The following is a 22,319-nucleotide window of genomic DNA, read 5'->3' on the forward strand; positions in this document are numbered from 1 at the left end:
GAATAAAAAGAAAATTGACAAAATAAAACATATCCAATTGTTCTATTTCATCAAATTCCTTCATTTTCTTTTATAAACCATATATTTTGTACTCATCAAATTTGGCCTTGAATAACTTTGTCAATTTCTTGTTCAATTATTGTTGATGTAAAGTGGACATAATAGACATTTTGAAAATTCTTTGGCGTAACTTTTAAATTTTGAATAGTCAAAGAGGTCAATGACTTATAACAGTGAGTAAATAATAGTTTTGCCTGGTGCAATTGTTTTAACTTTTGTCCGGAGCCCATACAATTCACTGGACATCAAGACAGCCCCGTCATAAATTTGTAAATAATCTATCCTTTAAATTAAAACACCAAAAATATATTCTGTCTTATGGCTTCTACTCACGTCTGAAAACCTAACAACCTCTCATAAATTTAGACGTAACGCGTATCGAAGAACAATTATTGATACTTGTGAATGACATGTTACCTCTATCAGTAGTTTCGTCTACTTCTACCGAAAAGGATCAAAATGTAACTACTAATTGATTCTTTCATTCTGTGCTGTTTTAGGTACGCCGGTATATTCTTCGAGTCAGAAAATAAATTAAAAAATTCCATAAAGTATTTGTTAAACAGTTTTATTTGTTCTCTATAATTAACTTGATTTAACGAATGTTTCGATACATCCTGTCCCCTAAATGGTAATTCCTAACAACTTAAAAGAATAATTACAATATCAATAATAATATTAATAATTAAACGACGTAAAACTACTTACCTATTTCATGGCAATACGTGGCTACGTACGTGCCTTTCTACCGTTTGCAGATCACCGCTCGGCCTCGGCAGAGGTACCCGCTGCCGTACTTGCCATTCAAATAAGTACGGAGAATGTATAATTGGTTGCCTATCGGCTAATATTCCATAGCTTCTTATTATATAGCAAATCCTCGATCTGGGGACGGCATGCCGTGCCGGGCTTTATAATAAGAATTCACACAATCGCAATCGGGTGCATGGCTATAGGATCATTAATTTGAAAAGTCTCTTACGCACAGCGCACAGGGATCCCTTAACTAACGTATCGGGATCGAAGTCTTTTAAAAACAATGAATAAAATTTAGTCTGTATTATCTCACAGATATATTTTTTATTTCACAGAAACGAATATCATCAACTCCGATTAAATTAAATATTTAAAAAATCTATAATGTGTCCATAAATGTGTGGGTTGACACTGCCGACCCTGACGAGCCGCCACTGCATCCCATGTATTGTCTTTGTCGGACAGAACTTCCAATTGATTTGTTATCCTTTCATTAAACCTTCATGTAAAAATCTGCTGTTTACCACCACCATAATTCCTGTCATTTGACATGTTCTACATGTCGGAATTATTAAAATGCCCCACATATTTATTGGATAAATTTTTTTTCATGTATTATATATAAAGTTTGCTATTGAATAAACCTGCTACTTTTCACAATCATAAATTTGTCAAGATGACACGTTCCACAATTAAAACTTCTCCTGTTCCAGTGTTCCCATACATCAAAGTTTGTCCGACTAGACACCGTTACCCTTCGGATGACCAAGGGGGTAAATTTTGACGCCAATGCATGCTTTTATTTAATAAATTCAGACATATTTTCAATTTTAAACTCATTATTTTTTATTTGACTTTGATATCATTACGGATACCCTCATATTTTGTAATAAAAAAAATTCCTATACTTAACGAAAAAAAAATTTGAATTTGGGGTCAAAGACGAACTGCCTTGGCCTTCCATGTTTTAATTTTATATTAAGTAAATACCGTCTATCGTCGCCTCAAAGCAACAGTAGGATATTAAAAAAAATGACTTGTGATATCTATGTCAAATGATTCGAAATAAACCCTTTTGTTGAGTGTAACACTAAAGCGCGTGATACACACGCAAACTTTAAGTACGCGGGTTTAAAGATCGCGGACTTACTCGGCTCGCCGTCGGTGATACACGGCAGACTTAAAGTACGCGGTTTTAAAGATCGCGGTCGCCGTCGGTGGTTTGTGCTATTTAGGAATTTTATCGTATTATATATACTTCGTATCGTGTTATATATTTTTAATACTAATAAAAAAAGACGAAATCGAAAAGTGTGGGTAACAAACAAAATATCATAGATAAGAGTAATATTTTCATCAGGAGAATAAAACAGCCTATAAATAATTAGGTTTACTCAAAAACAGATAAACAAAAATAATTCAGTATTGCTTAAAATAGTGTTTTACGGTTTTCTTAAAACGTATAAAATGTAACTTGTGTCCTTTCAACAATAAACGATTGAATTATTTCTAGACAATTTGCTTAATTAGTGAAAATATAAGTGTAACTTTAAACGCAATAACATGATGGCTCGTTTCAGTGATACGTACGGGTTACGAGTAAGATTTCAAACTTGTTGGATCGACGGCGTACTTACTCGGCGGACTTAAAGTACCCGTACTTGCTGTGATACATGCGCGAAAAAGGTCGTCGAGCCATAAGTTCGCGTACTTACCCGCGTGTGTATCAAGGCCCCGTCTCAAATAATTGACAGTTCAATCAAATAATTGACAGTTATTTGATCAAACTTGACAGTCAAACTTGACTAGTGACACAAACTACACGTACTAACTGTCACTTTGTGTCACTAACTGTCAAGTTTGATCAAATAACTGTCAATTATTTGAAGGTGAGACGGGGCCTTTCACCCCTTTCAGATAAATAAAAAGTGAAATACTTTTTTTTATAATTTTACATATCCTTGTGTAGCTTAATTCCCTTTAACCCAAATGTTATAAAGACCGCGTCCCACCATCAAATAATTTGATCAAACTGGTTTGAGCAAACTGAAAGTGACAGTTAGTGACGTCACATCCTGAGTGTTCATTGTGGATAATAATGAAAAATTTTAATTTTAAATAAAGTACAAACAAGTTAAACAACTCGATACAAAAAATTTGATCAAACTAGACTGATAGTGAGAGCACAGATTTTTAGAATTTCAAAAAACTGCAATTGTGACGTCACTTTGACGTACTTTCTCAAGTACGTCAAGTTTGCTCAAACTGTTTGATCAAATTATTTGATGGTGAGACGCGGCCTTAATGCAACACTAAGGCCTTTCGCACACACAGCTACTAAAAAGAAACTAAACTAGTTGGTAACTAGAATTATCAACTGGTTATCAACTATGGCTCGCACACTACGCTACTGAAAATTAATAAAACGAGTCACTTCTTGACTGTACTTTCTACTGAATAGCTTTATTAGGCCGTGTTTAAGTTTATATATATTTTCTGAAGCTATTTTCTTGTGGAATTTTTGTAATTAACTAGTTTTTGATGGGAAATAAGCCACAATTTTACTAAAAAATGATTTTATTACCGTTTCGACGTCCAAATCGGATGCCTTTGTCAAAATACAAAAAATATTAATGAATTAAACAAAAGTGTTGTTGTTTAGTAAAAAATTCTTCTAATAATTGATTTGATCTGACTCATTTATATCGGCAATTCAGACATATATTATACATTTTAAAGTAGAAGACTTTAACCCGGGAGTAGTCGCGCTCACTTCTGTAACGTCGATAGTCGCGTGTGAGATTCTATCTCAAAATACGAATTTAAAACAAATTTTTATTTTGTACTATTTTTATCTACTTTTTATATTGAAAATATATATTTCCAACAATTTTATTAAAAAAAAACCTGTGTTAACGGCCACCTGCCAACGTCGGCTACCTGTCCTAACGGCCAGTTTAAAAATTTCCCAAACCAATTATATGTAGACTACAAAAACTGGCAATACCGTCTACCTTTCTATATCGGCCAATAGTTCTTTCATTTTTAGTGGCCGTTACTGACAAATTTTACTGTACAGTAAAACCTGTGTTAACGGCCACCTGCCAACATCGGCCACCTGTCCTAACAGCCAGTTTAAAAATTTCCCAAACCAATTATCTGTAGACTACAAAAACTGGCAATAGCGGCCACCTTTCTATATCGGCCAATAGTTCTTTCATTTTTAGTGGCCGTTACTGACAGGTTTTACTGTATTACGAAAAAAAATGAAATGTGAGATTCTATCTAACGGAGCGACTACTCGCGGGTTAAAGCTAACTGGCTCTCCCCAAAGCCATAAATTCCACAAAAAGAAGAAGAAGAAAAAAAATTCCTACGCATTACTACACCCCTCCTCGAGGCACTTACGAAATTTTTTCAAAATTGCAAAATTTTTCATCAAGTTATCGCGAAAAAGGATAAAAATTGAGATTCTATCTCACCGCGCGACTACTCGCGGGTTAAAATGATATTGCTGTTATTATTTATTGTCACCGTGGCATGTAGTTGTATTTTTAAAGACAGATCACATATTATGATTTTTTTGTGACGGATATTCTTGAGTTGGGGTTGATTTCATGTAATCGAATGAACTATCTTTCAGTAAAGTCGTCACAGGAATGCAACTCGTAAATATTGGCAATATCATTTTAAAGTCTTCTACTTTAAAATGTATAATATATGTCTGAATTGCCGATATAAATGAGCCAGATTACATAAATTATTAGAAGAATTTTTTACTAAGCAACAACAATTTTGTTTAATTAATTAATATTTTTTGTATTTTGACAACGGCATCCGATTTGGACGTCGAAACGTTAATAAAATCATTTTTTAAGTAAAATTATGGCTTATTCCCATCAAAACTGGTTAATTTAAGTTTATATAGGCACGTATGTTTTCCACTTCTTGCACTAATTTTACATTAAACGACTCTTCCACCAATTTCGCGTGTAAAACATCACAAAAGGCTAGAAACTAGTCCCCAAGCGATCTGCATGTCCAGTCCGCCGTATCTAGTAGCGCTGTGTGCGGACACTCATTTAAAATACATGGGCAGTGACTACTAAGTAATTGATTGGTAACTAAAGTTACCTACCGGTTTCTTTTTAGTAGATGTGTGTGCGGATGGCCTAAAGGCTGTATGACACTATGCATTTTCTTGTATCATTTCTAATATCGTTTCTTGTATACATTTTCTTGTACGTACATTTGTCCCTGTATGACACTATGCAAGTTCTTGTATCGAAAATTGTATGAAATTCGGCACGTGATTGGTCGAAATTTTGTTTGTCACCCTGTGTCACGTTATGGTAGTACTGCATCCACAGCTACAGCTGATTTTATAAAATTTATAAACTTTTAATTAACATTTTAATGTTAACCAGAATTTTACGTTGACTGTTTGAGGTTGATTATTTGTGTTTTTATTTTGTTTTGATATTTGTGCTAAAATATTTGCATATCTTCAGTTTGATCCAAATTAGGAACTATTGTATTTTCGTCTATTAAAAAATTATGCACCATGAAACCTAAATTTATAGTTTGAACTTTACTAGGAGCTAAATATATGATTATTAGTAGAACAGTAGTCCATACCAAACGGTATATTAAGTATCAATAAAAGATTTATAAATAATACCTACAAAAACACAAATAAATTCATCAATACATGATCCCATTTTCATTTCAGCTGCCATTATGAGTAAGTAATTATGACATTTTAGATGTTTTACGTTTTTGCTCTTTGCGCAGTTCTTGTACAAGAATCTGTGTCTCAAATTCTTGTATCTGTGTATGACACTATGCATTTTTTTGACATATCAGAAACGATATTAGAAATGATACAAGAAAATGTATAGTGTCATACAGCCTTTAGACAACATTCATATCATACAGTTATATTTTGTCGTTTACCCATTTTGGTCACAACATTAATGCAACACTAAGTTATCTTCGCATATCCTACTGTTGCCATGTAGTTATTCATGAATTGCGAAGATGTCTTTTTTTATATTATCCGCCTTGCGGTCACAATATTATCTTCAGTAATCTTAAACAATAGTTGTTATACTATTCAGTGGCGACGCGTGACTTTTTCTGAAGTGTTACCAAAATCAGATGCAAAAAATCTTATTTAAAAAAAATGAAGATATGGCCAAATGTATATATACACTCACCGGCACAAAATTCCGCCACCCAAAATTTTTGATTAAGTTTGACAATCTATAACTTTATTATTTGTACTTCGATTTTAAAGATTCTTGCACGAGTTTGTAGGTACATGTATTGATGTCAATTGCTATTATTGCGGTAACAAAAATTTTTCCTTATATGGCATTATACGGGGGTGAATGTAAGCGTTGTTTTTTCTCCTAACTTTAAAAAATTCTGTGGAAAAATTGGAGGGCTGATTTTGTTTCATACCCATTTTGTATTATCCTGGAGGTATCACTAAGGTCTTGCTTTTTGAATTATCTGAATATCTCTTTTCTTGTAAGAACTGTAATTAAAAACACTGCTTTGAAGGTTTATTTAATTAAAAATATCAAACGAACTAAAATTAACAAAACAAATTTAACAACAAAACAATTCAATAGCGGTTATGTCCAACTCTTGCAGCAACGACTGCTCGAAATCTGTTTAGCATCTAATAAAGATGTGTTTTCCTTGCCTGGGGAATAGCCCGATATTCCTCTACCAGGGCCATAACTGTACCAAATTTTCTGTAGACCTAGGATGACTTTTTATTCATCCCATAAATGCTCAATATGATTGAGATCTCGGCTGCATGCGGGCCTTCTAATCTTATCAATCCACCCTCAATTGTATGAGTCAATCAGTGTTTTTATTTACAAAAAATGGTACAGCTCTAACAAGAAAAAAGATATTCGGATAATTCAAAAAACAAAATGTTGGAGATGCCTCCGGAAAAATATGACAGGACTATAAAACAAAATCAGCTATTCCATTTTTCCACAGAATTTTTTAAAATTAGGAGAAAATACAACGCTTCCTTTCACCCCTGTACAATGACATACAAGCAAAAGTTTTTGTTACCGGAATAATACCAAACAATATGAATACATGTACCTACAAACTGGTGTAAGAATCTTGAAAATCGGAGCACAAATAATAAAGTTATAAATTGTCAAACTTAATCAAAAATTTTGTGTGCCGGAATTTTGTGCCGTTGAGTGTAGCTTCAATAATATCATTTTGTATATCACTTGAAACTCTCGAAAAAACAGATGTTTCTAGATGTTGACAAAATTTTTGATCTTTTTTTGGCAATTAATGTTAACAATTCCCTGTAATTGCCTGGATTGTCAGAGTCGTCGCACTCAAAATCACCACGAAACGCTAGTTCTTGTTTGGCCCAAAAACATACAGTATCTATTATAAGTGTGCTAAGGATATACCTATCTATTTTTTTAACAAACTCGTTATGTCTAGCAATATTTGCTTTAAAAGCTTGGTTAAGAGAACTTTTGGAGAACCCAAACTTAATCAAATTGGATATACATCTTACATGTAGGTAACGAAGAAATTTCATGTCTCCTTTTTAAAAATCTAACACTGTTTAAATCGTGAACCTGGTCCACCAATTTTTCTGTAGAAACCAGAAGACATGGCCAACAATACAGTTATATTATATACATAAGTATATTTTTCTTGCAACCATAATATGTATAACCAAGGATTTTCACTGTACCAACTAAATTTAAAATATAGAACTACTTTTGTTGATTCCTTTTTTAAATTGTTTAAAATAGGTCTTTCATTTTTAATCTCATTTTTTTCTTCAAAATTATACAAGGAGAACTATTTTTCAAGTAGTTGATCGATTAAGAAGCGACACTCATCCATGGTTAACTGCACGTACACTTTTTATAGGTACTGTCACCAATTTTAAATGTGGTAACAGCGCTACTGATACACAGCGCGCTTATGCCGTCGCTTCTTCAAAATTTTCAGTCACTAGCCGGTCCTGAGCGCCAGCAGCGTGGGTATATAACCATTGTAACCAGAAATGAGTCTGGTAACAGGGTATAATAAAGTGCAACTGAGTCACATAAACTCGCCAATATTTTTGTGTCTACGAGTAGTTGGCTATTTACTGAGTTAGGTACTATTACTACATAATATAATAATATATTTCTATTGGTAAAAATATTAGTAAATAGAATTATTCATCGTCATAAAATATTTATTTGCAAGATTTTTAACTGTTACCAATGGTAACAGTGGTTACCTGGACGCTTCGCCAGTGATACTATTGCATTCACGTTAAAAGGTGTAAGTTAAGCCAGTGTTCAGTGTATTTAGCGAAGAAAAATGATACTGATTTTTATTGGTTATCTGGAATTTATAAAGCACAGGAAAAAGGCAAGTTAAATTATTAATTATTTACAGATAGTGTCAATACACGATAAATTCTCCTTTCGAAACTTCGCACTGATTTAAGAAAATGCAATAAGCTTTTACTTTCACAACTTTCAGCATGCGCTATTACCAAAACTGAGTCTGATTATTTTTTCATTTTATTTTGTTTATTAGCTTTGTCAATTTCTTAAATTATTGGAAAAAAGTATGTTGATGTTATAATTTATGTAATAAAATGTTTGAACAACAAAATTGTTTTGTTTTTTGTATTGGAAGGTGTAAAATTTTAAACAATACTTCAGCGCAATATAAGCTTATATAACAAAAAGGACCCCGCACAAACCTTATGGAAAATAGGTCCTAGTGGATTTCGTTCATACTTTAAGAAAATACCCTTTGAAGCATCCTGATAAAAAGTTCTCATGGGCACAACTCAATCGTATGAAGGATTTTCAAGATATGGAGGCCGAAACTCGGAAAATTATAAGATTTACGGGGTATTCAAATTCCGTGAGTTACTGGGTATTTGGCAACATGTATAAGTTTGGATCAAGGAAAAGTACTAGTAGTCTAGGATTTTTTCCTGGCTATCCAATGGCGACCTTTACTTTGACCTTGACCTTCAACGGACGTCATCTTCTAGAGTTTCGAGGGTTTTAGGCATTCAATTGATATAAACAGATTACTCATGGGTTTTTGGGATCGCAAAACACGAATATGCCATAAGAATTGACCTCCGGATGACACCACTGCAAGGGACGTCATCTTCTAGAGTTTCGATGGTTTTCGGCATTTAATTGATGCAGATGAATTACTGGAGGGCTTTTTGAGGTCTCTATATACGAATATGCCACCAGAACCGACTCCCGGAGCACCTGGTTTCCAAGGTCAATGAAAGGGGCTCCTGGAGTTTCGAGGGTCTTTGGTACTATTGATGCGAACGAATTTCTCATAGCTTTTTGGAGTTGCTGAACACGAATACCTAATCAGAACAGACATCGGAGTACCTGTTGCCTAAGGCACGTCACGCTTTGGAAATTCGAGAGCTTTCGGTACTAAATTAATGTAAACTCATTACTCACAGGTTTTTGGGCTGCAGAACGTGAATACGCCATCAGATCCGACCCACGGAGCACCTGGTGCCTAAGGCAGGTCTTCTTCTGGAGTTTCGACAGTATGCATGTTCGGTAGTATGCATGTATGCATGTTCGGCAACCCCAAAAACCTAAGAGTAATCCATTTGATTCCTCCGAAACTCCAGAAGATAACCTGTCTTAGGCACCAGGTGCTCCTGTGTCTGTGCTGATCACGTAGTCGTGTTCAGCAACCCCAAAAACCTATAACTTATCCGTTTGCATTATTGTAGTACCAAAGACCCTCGAAACTCCAGGAGCCCCTTTCATTGATCTTGGAAATCAGGTGCTCCGGGAGTCGGTTCTGGTGGCATATTCGTGTATAGCGACCTCAAAAAACCCTCCAGTTATTCATTTGCATCAATTAAATGCCGAAAACCATCGAAACTCTAGAAGGTGACGTCCCTTGCAGAGGCCCTGGCCACCAAGTCATCCGGAGGGCAATTCTGATGGCATATTCGCGTTTAGCGATCCCAAAAACCCATGAGTAATCTGTTTATATCAATTGAATGCCGAAAACCCTCGAAACTCTAGAAGATGACGTCCGTTGAAGGTCAAGGTCGAAGTAAAGGTGGCCATTGGATAGCCAGGAAAAAATCCTAGACCACTGGTACTTTTCCTTGATCCAAACTTCTACATGTTGCCAAATAACCAGTAACTCACGGAATTGGAATACCCCGTAAATCTTATAATTTTCCGAGTTTGGGCCTCTATATCTTGAAAATCCTTCATACGATTGAGTTGTGCCCATGAGAACTTTTAATCAGGATGCTTCAAAGAGTATTTTCCCAAAGTATGAACGAAATCCACTGGGACCTATTTTCCATAAGGTTTGTGCGGGGTCCTTTACGGATATCGTTAAAAAAACAGATTATCTTTTAGGGCAACAGTAGGACAAGTAACTTTTTTCTCAATTATTTTTCACTTTTTTGTGAATTAATATAATAGGTCTGGATCCCGCGTATGAAAAAAAAGTTGATTAATGGCAAGCTGAAAATTTGTTAATAGCTTAAGGATGTCTAATCGGATAAACTTTGATATATGGGAACACTGGAACAGGGGAAGTTTTAATTGTGGAACAAGTTAAAAATTGGGAACGTCAGACCACGAAAACGTCACATGTATTTTGTCCGACAGAACTTCCAATTGATTTGTTACCCTTTCATTAAACTCTTGTGCAAAAATCAGACTGCTATTTATCACCAAATGGGCATTTTAATGAGTGGAACACGTAGAACATGTCAAATGACAAAAATTATAACAGGTGATAAATAGCAGTCTGATTTTTGCATGAGAGTTTAATGAAAGGGTAATAAATCAATTGGAAGTTCTGTCGGACAAAATACATGTGACATTTTCGTTGTCTGACGTTCCAAATTTTAACCTGTTCCACAATTAAAACTTCTCCAGTTCCAGTGTTCCCATATATCAAAGTTTGTCCGAGTAAACACCTTTAAGCTATTAACACATTTTCAGCTTGCTATTAATCAACTTTTTTTTCATACGCGGGATCCAGACCTTTAACTTGTTATGTGACGCCTGTAAAGTTAGGTACTCAAACAAAATTCCATGTAAATCCATTCAAATATAAAAAAGTTATTAAGTAGTGAAGTTTCGTAAAATTTTCAATTACGTTTTTCTCGAAACTACATTTTTTAACATATCCTACTGTTGCTTTGATACGACGCTATTACGTGGAATTGAATGTAAGAAACATTCCAATACTGAAAAAAATTGTTTGTTAACACTTTCGGTGTGGTGATGAGCCCGTGTGCATCATGCTTGGCTATCCGCTCAGTACGGTGATGCACACGGGTGCATCATGAGATTTCGTTCGCCCAAAAAATCTAAAAGTGGGGAAACCACGCCCAAAAGTGGGTGAAGTCCAGAAAAAGATTAGATTTAGTTAATTTGATTGGTGATAAGGTTGTTTGGATGTTTGACTGATGGGATTGTGTGGAAGGTGAAGTTACTGTGCTGCTGTTTACAACTTACTTAACTTAATTTAACTCACATACTATGTAGAATAATAAATTTAATAAAAATAGTTTTATTTCTAAAAGTAGTGTTATTATTACATTAACTTTAATTAGTTGTAGTGTGATACTGTATTTTAACCGACTGCGCGAAGCCGCTCGGTAAGTGCTCGAATCCATACATAGGAGCCGACTTGCCGAATGACGGTCCGGCACGAAGGGGTTAAACCTGTGGCGAAGTAAATTAGTGTATATTTTAAAATTTCTTTAGCTATAAGTTCAGAATGATGATTCCAGTTTTTGTTCAGTTGTGATTAAAAATCTGTTTTACTAATGTTTATTTATCATTTAATCGGAAAACACACCGAAGCGATAACGGCGCAACAGCGTTCACAGCGATGGCGATCGCGATCCAACTCGTCTGAAACAAACAAGTAGATGAGTTGAATCGCAATTGCTATCGCGTCGAGATCGCGTTGGTATGTTTTCTGCTTTATTGATAGACTAGTAACATTAAAATTAAGAATACATTATTTTATTTCTTAAAACAACTTAATTTTTTTATCAATAATTATCATTTTTTTACTGGAGGTCATTTTTACCCCGGTTGGTCATCCGTGTAACAAAAAAGGTAGGTCATCAGAAGGTTAAGCTATGAACAAATACTTTATTACAAGTCGAGTCGCTGTACAGAGTCAACATCAAAAACCATAATACGTGCGTATTTTTTTCTTTTTAAAAAAGTGCAAAATCGCATTAATATAATTCCGAAGCGTAAAAAATTTGTTGTTGAAAAAAGCGCACAAAGTCAGAATACGTGCACACAGATCAATCAACTAGGCAGTGCATCACACTTTTGCTACTAACGGTTAAGATCGTTTCTAGTATGTACTTTCAAATTACCAATGCCAGAAAACTGCTTAAAACAAATCTCGCACTTGTAAGTCTTTTCTCCAGTGTGAACTCTCAAATGTGTTTTGAATTGACTTGCTTGGCTAAACTGTTTAAAACAAATTTGACACTTGTAAGGTTTTTCTCCAGTGTGAACGCTCATATGTTGTTTCAAATTACCTGCTTGAAATAAATTTCACACTTGTGGGGATTTTCTCCAGTGTGCATTCTCAAATGAGCTTTCAAACTACATTTTGCAGCAAATTGCTTAAAACAAATCTCGCACTTGTAAGGCTTTTCTCCAGTGTGCACTCTCAAATGTCTTTTCAAATCACCTGCTTGAATAAACTGCGTCAAACAAATTTCACACTTATAAGGTTTTTCCCCAGTGTGCACTCTCAAATGTTTTTTCAAATTACTTTTTTTGTTAAACAGCTTAAAACAAATTTCACAGTTGTAAGAAGCTTCTCCAGTGTGAATTGTCGTATGAGCATCCAAAGAAATTTTATGTCTGAACTGCTTAAAACACATTTCACACTTGTAAGGCTTTTCTCCAGTGTGAACTCTCATATGTTGTTTCAAATTACCTGCTTCAATAAACTGCTTCAAACAAATTTCACACTGGTGAGGTTTTTCTCCAGTGTGCGTTCTCAAATGTGTATTCAAATGGTTTGTAGTATTAAACTGCTTGAAACAAATTTCACACTTGTAAGGTTTTTCTCCAGTGTGCACTCTCAAATGTGTTTTCAAATTACTTGCTTGAATAAATTGCTTAAAACAAATCTCGCACTTGTAAAGCTTTTCTCCAGTGTGCGTTCTCAAATGTGTATTCAAACGGCTTGTAGTAATAAACTGCTTGAAACAAATTTTACACTTGTAAGGTTTTTCTCCAGTGTGCATTCTCAAATGTGTTTTCAAATCACCTGCTTGACTAAATTGCTTAAAACAAATATCGCACTTGTAAAGTTTTTCTCCAGTGTGTACTCTCAGATGTGTTTTCAAAGTACTTGATTGACTAAATTGCTTAAAACAAATATCGCACTTGTATGGTTTTGCTCTAGTATGTATTCGCAAATGATATTTTAAATGTTGATTTCGAGAAAACTTCTTATAACAAACTTCGCATTCGTAAGGTTTTTGTTCAGTCGCAACTTTCCTATTTTGAATTAATGTTGTTCCTTCGTCGTGCCGCCTCAAATAATTTCCTTCATAAGATGAATGTTCAGGTAGTGTCTCCATAATCTCCAATTTGTTGTCTTGAGAATAACCTAAAATACAAACAAACTATAATAAAGATATATGAGTATAAGGAAAAATGAATGTAAAAACAAGCCAATGCAATTGGGACCGTGCAAGTTCGGCAAAGCGACCTCTATTTCTACGCGCTGTACTTTTATTCGCACTTTTAATTATATTGGCCAATTATATTAGTCCTGGTTGCTGGATAATTGTCAAGGCCATAATCCAAAAAAATAATAAGAAGAAAAAATAAGATGCAGGTTATGTTACGCAAACGTAAACAATAGGTAACTTGCATAAAATTTAAAATTGGAAAAAAATGTTATAAATCACAACAGAACATAATTTAAAACATGTATCAATGATAAAAAAGTTTTGTTTGTCTTTCGTTTTTCCCCTAAAGACGATTAAAAATTCAAATTATTCCAGCCAGCAAAAAACGCGTCGTGACGTCATATGGTTTTGCATTTACATTTTACACCAAAAAGTAAACAAAATTAATTAGACATTATAAACGTCAGTAAAAAATACAGTTATGTGACGTTAAAAGTGTTTTTGTTCGTTTGAACTATTCATAGAAAATTTTTACTTTTACAAAATGGTTTTATTTTCAATAGTAAACCTTCTTTTCTTTCCTTCAAAAACTGTATCAAACTCCAGTCTCAACAAACTGGTATATATTAGGTTTGTTCCAACATGAACTTTTGGACGGTCCAGAAACCGTCACGAAACTACTTGTACCGCTTGTTGTGCGCATGTTCGTAACCGTATCGCCCAGTTATCGTCCGATGACGGTAATCCAATGATAAAAACCAACGACGTATGCCGTAGATGGCCGTAGATATATTAATATTATGTGATACATGACAGAAGCTCGAAACAAATGACAATCAATGAAAAACCCTATTGCCTAATTACTGAAATGGTCATCACGAAACCGTCACTAAAAGATCACAATTCTTGTTGGAACAGTGGGAAGGACGATCCGAGGACGATCATATTTTTGTTGGAACGGATTTTGTTTACTGCGCAGGAGCGTTACCGTTTCGTGACGGTTCTCGGTCGTGTTGGAACAAACCTATTATTACAACGACATAAGATAAATGTCATTAAAATATAAATATTTTTCCTTTATTAACCTACGACGAGCTGGCCAAATACCCAAGTAGGTGGAGGCCAATAAACTAAAGAAGGAAAAGAAGAATATACCTAAATATAACGCTGTGTCTAGGTACACGCTAACGTGTACGCAAATAAAAAAGTTAGTGTCAGAGTGTTGGAATTTGTTTAATTGCGTTGTGTTTATACTTTAAATATTCATTAGTAAAGAGATTTCTTATTTTTTATTTGTTTAGTGTTTGTTTTTAAATTAACTATGCAGTGTGGACAATTATTTAGTTGTTTTAATGAGTTTAACAACATTTTAAAACAGTATGAAAAAGTTAAGAGACTATAAATTAATATATATTTTTTTAGTTATAAGTGAAATACAGTATTTAGTATTACAATATAGTACAATATGTTACAATTTAGTATATACAATATTTAGTATTACCGTCCAAAATTAAAATAAAAGGAAGACATAAAGCTTTCACAATAATAATTAACTTGTTATGAAGCTATTTCCTCGTGGAATTTTTGTAATCAACTATTCTAAATGGGAACTAAGCCACAATTTAACTAAAAAAATGATGTTATTAACGTTTCAATGTCTAAATCGGACGTCGTTGTCAAAATACAAAATATTATTAAATTAAACAAAAATGTTCTTGCTTAGTAAAAAAATTTTTCTAATAATTTATTTAATCTGACTAATTTTTGTATTTTGACAATGACATCCGATTTGGACGTCGAAACGTTAATAAAATCTTTTTTTAGTTAAATTGTGGCTCATTTCCCATTTAGAATAGTTGATTATAATAATTAACTTAAGTATAAAAATTATTTTAGCAATATTTTGTACGTGTCATGTCAACTAAATACATTTATTTATTTTGCTAACCTAAATAATATACTTTTATTATATACATTGATTTATTACAATTAAGTTTGAAACATCTGAATAGTTCTGCTTCCTTTCCCTTAACAAATATTTTTCTATCAAACAAACACTAAACTTATCAAAATCGCATGTATTTACCAAAATATACAGTCACTGCGTACGTTAAATAATGACGTCACTGGCTTGATGAAGTTTAATTCGCGTGTATGTACCTAACTTTTTTATTTACGTACACGTTAACGTTTACCTAGACACAGCGAAATATAACCATAATAATAACTAATGTAAAACTAGGTGACGTCACGGGCCGTTCGAACTACTTTAAAATACCGAAGACTTTAAATTTGTACTTCTAAGTTATTATGAGGTTTTGAAGCGTGAAATTTTGGAAATCTCATTTTTATACAAAACTGAACATTATTATGTAATAACAAAAAAATGTGCAAGTTCCCTACTGTATGTAGTAAATAAAATTAGTTATTAAAATGAAGTACTGCAAGCAAAATACAATTAATTAAATTTACCTTTATATAATAATTGCATATCATATAGTATTTTTACTACAAAAGCGATATTACGTAGGTCAAAATTTTTGAGGTAAGAGAACTGTCAAAACATTAGAATGTGACTTTTCATTATTGCCATGTTTATAATAAATCCTGTTTATAATAAACATGGCAATAATAAAAAGTCACATTCTAATGTTTTGACAGTTCCCTTACGTCAAAAATTTTGACCTACGTAATATCGTTTTTGTAGTAAAAATACTATATCAATATTGTGGAGCAATATATAATTTTTCTGCTTCAATGACAGAAGGTATGAAATATACGTCAATTTGACAATTTCAATTGACAATATGGATTATTTAAGATAGTTGCAATATTTCTCCGCGACTCGCGCACGGTCATTTCTCGTTTCTCTTCCAAGTACTTGCACACCGCGAATAATCAAAATAAAGGATAATAAAATTAGATACATGATATATCTCTTACAGAAATTTATCCATGTGTAGCTACGCCTCTGGTAGTAAAATAATGTTTACCTTCATAACTTTACCGAGTAACTTGTTACTAAAATCCCGTGTAGAATATATTCAAAAACCAGTGACAGCTTATGGTGTAGGAAACAGGTTGAACCTTGCAAAATGGACACAAGTCCGGTTTTATTTTTTTTTGGTATATCAAGGGGTGCTTATTAAGAGACTAACTTTTTCTTAAAAAATTTCGCCCCGGAACCCCCCTTTTCACCCCTTTAAAGGGGGTAATTTGTGGTTTTTGCGGAACGTAGCCTTTCCTGTACCTTTTGCAAAAAATTTATTTTATAGAAATATGAAGAGGACTATATTTTCTACGATTTATTTCCCAACAGCATATGTCTATCACCCACCGTTTAGTGGGGGTGGGGACTCGAAAGTTGACAAGTTTTTAAAAAAGATGTTTTAAAAAAAGAATGTGTGTGTACTTTGTACGCACGTAAGAAGTTATACTTCTATTATAATATAATTTCAACGAAATAAATATACCTACTTAACAGTTACAATACAAAAAATTAACAATAATTACCAAAAATGAACCAAAACTTTACAATGCCAAATATTAAAAAAAAGAGAAAAAAATATGAATCGTCCGGGATTTGAACCCGCAATCTCGCGATTTTTTGATCTCTGGTCCAATGCTCTACCAACAAGGCCATCAAGCCGCATGCTACGTACCTTTCAGATATACATAATTATACATCACGGTGACAAGTGAAATATAAAAATAGATGTTTTATTATTTTACGCCCAAGGAAGACAAAACCAAAGACACAAAATTATAATAAAAAACCTTTTAAACCACCTTTTTCAAATTGCGCAAGTTGTATTATTAATATTAATGTTAATAAATGAAATATAAATATTTTGACGTTTCACAATTTGACAATTCACTTTTAACTGCAGTGCCTTAAAATTTTTAAAGCACTAGTGCCTTAAAGTAGCATTTTTAATGCTCCTATGGAGTCCCAAAAATTGCATTTTTAACACGTTTGTAGAAAAATATATTTAAAAACACTAATATATTCTTTCCACACCTTTTCTGGACTGATACATACATAAATTAAAACATTTTGAAGTATAACTTCAAAAATGTAATATGAAAACTATTTAAAAAGGCAGTATAACTATTAACTAACCTTTGTTGTTTCTCTTCCCACAAATTTTAAAACGCAACAACCATACATAACCAAACCGTCAACCGTCCAAACCACAGCTGCGCTACAGCTCCATATTGGATAATTTTTGACATGTCATTTGAACATCCAATCAGAACAAAGTTATAATGCGCATGCGCCGGGATCGTAGGTTTTAACATATAAAAATTCACCCTAATATCGCGCGTAAAGAAGTATAACTTCAAAAATTACTTTTCCCTAACTAACGGAAACTGAGAAGAAATCCTGCGGCAATTATTCACAAATAAGTAACTGATTTTTTGGTATAGGTTTCACTTAAGGGTAATTGCCCTTTTTTTAATTACAGGGTGTTACATTTTAAAAAAACCCCTTTTTATACCATCTGAACCGTTTATGCTAGAGTAAAAAGACTTTCAGCGATTACCCATGTACTGGTGCTATTTACAAATTTGTATAATGCACCCCCATTTTTCCCCGGAACCACCCCAAAAAATAGAAGAATTAATAAGGAAAGTGATTTTCTTGGAATCCCTCACACACAATGCCATTTATTAATATACTTCATATATCATTTTGTTCTCGTTATTATTACCCATGCATGGACACCAAAAGCGATTTCCTAGTGCAACCCCTGTAGCCAAAAAAAAAAAAATAAACAAAATAGAGGGTTGAAAAAAAATATTTTTTTTTGCTTTTTGATCCATATAGGCATATGCTTCATCAACAGTGTTTTTCAAAAATATATATGGTTATTGCAACATTCCTGCGGAAGGGCTATAACTTTTTTATGTGCACATTTGTACTAAGGTAAGTTAGGTTCAATCAACATATTTTTGACCTCAGAATCTATGGTATAATTTTTTCGGACATGGACACCCTGTATAAAAGTACATATCTCTTTTATTATTGAACATAAGCAAATTAATCAAAAAACAAAATGTTGAAAAAGCCTAAAGCTACAATTGGGTTTTAATTTAAATATTTTATATATGCTAGAATATTCAACAGGGTGTTCCAAACTTTAAGAAAAAACACTGTTACACCCGGTATAAAATGACATGCACCTGTCTATCAACAATATTATTACATCGATATTCTGAAAGAATAAAGGTTTGATTCCAAGAACGACTGCAGACAGCAGTTACAGTTGTTGCCATGACATATAAGGTAAACCCGGGGAAGTGTGATTGTGGGGCAAGTGTGACTATACTATATAAAATTTTCTACAATTTAGGTATGCCAGCGGCATCTTGTGAGTAGAAACTTAAGTTCTTGAAACAGCGATCTATGCAAATACGCAGTTTGTAGAAAACACCTAATTTGATATTTGACCGTTGGCGTATGTTAGTACGAATTAACTTGTTGATGTTAGTGTGCAGACTTTGTTTACAAATTTTGTGAGAAGCGAGTATTAGGCGGTAAGTAAATATTTTATAGTATGCAGGATTGTTTAACAACTATATTACATTGTATGTATTAAAAAAATTGCCAATTTTAATTTTTAACTGAATTATGACTTAGGTCACACTTACCTCGTTTATATTGCCTACTGGGGTAAATGTGACCACGTCTACTGGGGCAACTGTGAACTTGCAAAACTATCTTTTAATTTTTAATTCTAGATTCAATATGGTACGAAACTATAAACGGAAGTTGGATCGAGCAACCAAATATACCCAAGATGATTTAAATCACCCCTAACAACACAAAACATTCCAAAAATGTACTATCAAAGTTCTATTAATGTTTGAATGTACTGGACATTCAAGGAACATTCGGTGAAAATCTGATTAAGTTATTCGTGGAATGTTACCACACGACATTCTATGAACATACTACCAATGTCCTATATTTTAAGAGAGGCCATTTACGATTCAATTTGCATTCATTTTCAAATTTGCTGCGCGTGTATATGTATTTAGGCAATCCAAACCACATGACTTCTGGTTTTGGTTGGCATGGCATACAGGTTACAGAGGTTATGTTTGTAATATCATTTCATTTCATCATTTCACTGTTTATCGTCATATTTTGGATTCATTTGGATTTCGTTTGCTGTATTTTGTGAACTTTATAAACTTTACCACACTGCAAAGTGATTATTTAAGGAAATTATTATTGGAGACACCAGATGTTTGGAGACAGGTAGGGCAAACAATTTTTATCAATGTTCATTTTTCTCTGATATTTATCAATATTGATGAATTTTGCAAGCAATAACATTATTTCTTTTATTGTTTTAGATATTTATTGAAGCTGAAAATAATTGGGGATTTAGATCCATATACAATTCCGTCAGAATTGGATTTTACCATAAAGTGCATTCCACCAAATTACTATTATACAGGGTGATCAACTTCTGTGACAAAGTCCAATATATCTGTTATTATACAATATATGAAAAAAAGTTGTTAATAAAAGTTATAGACACCTTTAATGTACACATTTTAAAATTAGTGAGAAATATACAGGGTCCTCCATAACACGGTGCCAAACCAAAGTTATGTTTTTTTAAATGAAACACCCTGTATTTTATTCGAAATCTGGTTTCTCTACATTTTTCTGATTCTAGAAATATAACACTTGTCTAGGGTTATACTGAGTGTTTCAAAGTTACGAGCACTTTTATTAAAAAATCATACTGATTTGATCGCCCTGTATGTTTCTAACGGTGTAATATAAACTTATTTTTTTAATGCTTTTGACTGTCAAAATTAAAGTAGTTTTGCAAAAATGTACAATTTTTTTATAACTACATAAATTGTATACAGGGTAAGTCAAAATGTAAATACAAGATTTTCTTCATAATTTTAAATGGAACACCCTGTATTTTATATTATCATCGAAAAGTTCTATCAATATACTTACGTATCTTTTAAATATTCCCTATACCTAAAGTTATTAGTTTTCGAGATATTTTAGTTGTATTGTTGATAACAGCATGTATTACTTAGTTATTAATAACAATACTTTAATTTATTAAAATTTATTAAAAAAACTAAATTAAATAAAAAAAATGTTCAACGTACTTCTCATATTATAAAAGGTGTTCAAAATGACCTCCCATAACGTCTACACAAGCCTGGAGACGAGTTTCGAAAGACCTACTGATGTTTGTAAACATTTGTTGTGTGACACTTTGAAAGACGTTTTGAATCCTTATTTTCATATCGTCAACTATTGTTGGAGGTGCCCTATACACTACGTCTTTAATATAACCCCAAAAAAGAAGTCACCTTCGGTTAATTCTGGTGATCTGGGTGGCTTGTGAACTGGCCCATCTCTTCCTATCCATGTTTCAGGTAATAGTTCATCGAGTTCACCGTTGACAAGTGCGCTTTGGTGAGCAGGGGCTCCGTCGTGAAGGTTCCACATATGTTGGCGAATGTTTAATGATACATTTTCAAGTAGAATAGGTAAATGATTCACTAGAAAATTTAAATAAACCTCACCATTTACCGATTCCTCAAAGAAAAAGGAACTATAACGTAATTGCTTATGATTCCACCCCAAACATTTGAGGACCATCTCGTTTGACTATGTGTCTGAGCACAGTACGGATTGGTTGTGGAATAATAATGAAAATTATGTCTGTTTACACTACCATTTTTGTGGAATGTTGCCTTGTCTCAAAAAAAAAGGACAAACTCAAAAAAATCTCTCAGTATAAATATTTGTTTTTGTGACCATTGACAAAATTGTACTCTTCGCTCGAAATCATCCCCAACAAGTTCCTGATGTAATTGTATATGATATGGGTGCATGTTGTTTTTCTTGAGTATGTTTTGGATAGATCCATAACTTATATCTTGCTCTCTTATAATATTTTGAATACTTGTATGAGGATTTTCTGTAACAGGCAGTAAAACATTTAATTCATTTTCATCCGTAATAATGATTTTTGTTTTTTCCTTTGCTTCATAAACAGAACCAGTACGATTAAACCAGTCTAATAAGTTGTCAAATGCTCTCTTATTTGGTTGTTGATGCTATGGACACCGTTCCTTATAAATTATTGTGGCAACTAATGAGCTTTTTAAACACTCTCCTAAAATCCGTATCACGCCTGTCATTTCTTCACGACTAAAATTCATTGTTAGGTAACAATTATAACAATATGGCAAACAATTATAATCAATAACAAAAGTAAAAACGTACAGATAATTAAAATCTTACATCTGACAGTTCTTGTGTCAATTAGGTACTTCAAAGCCACCTTAAACAAGAACTTGCAGCAATTTGTAATTCCCATTTCTTCGCGGAAAATTAATATCATAAACTCATTGGAAGTTTCTAATATTAAGGGTAATTAATTTACTGTAATAAACGTATCTATGAGTTATCAACAATTAAACTAAAATATCTCGAAAACTAATAACTTTAATTATAGCGAATATTTAAAAGATATGCAAGTATAATGAAAGAACTTTTCGATGGTAATATAAAATACAGGGTGTTCCATTTAAAAATATGAAGAAAATCTTTTATTTGCATTTTGACTTACCCTGTATAAAATTTGTGTAGTGATAAAAAAATTGTACGTTGATGCAAAACTACTTTAATATTGACAGTCAACAACAGTAAAAAAATAAGTTTATATTATACTGTTAGAATCATACAGGGCGATCAAATCAATATGATTTTTTGATAAAAGTGCTCATA

General features: G+C 33.1%; 1 protein-coding gene across 3 annotated transcripts in view; it reads right to left on the reverse strand.

The window, feature by feature from the left end:
* Positions 1-22,319, reverse strand: part of LOC126892295 (zinc finger protein 664-like) — a 175,208-nt gene that overhangs the window by 94,993 nt on the left and 57,896 nt on the right. Inside the window, exon 2 of one of the 3 annotated variants that reach the window (XM_050661803.1) lies at positions 11,672-13,509. The exons of the other annotated variants lie outside the window; for them this stretch is intronic. Coding sequence (XP_050517760.1) covers positions 12,413-13,509 — 1,097 coding nt within the window. The 3' untranslated portion in view covers positions 11,672-12,412. Of the gene's footprint in view, positions 1-11,671; positions 13,510-22,319 lie in introns of those variants that run through there. 3 annotated transcript variants of the gene reach the window in all.

This window comes from Diabrotica virgifera, chromosome 9 (genome assembly GCF_917563875.1).
Source record: "Diabrotica virgifera virgifera chromosome 9, PGI_DIABVI_V3a".
Lineage (NCBI taxonomy): Eukaryota > Metazoa > Arthropoda > Insecta > Coleoptera > Chrysomelidae > Diabrotica > Diabrotica virgifera.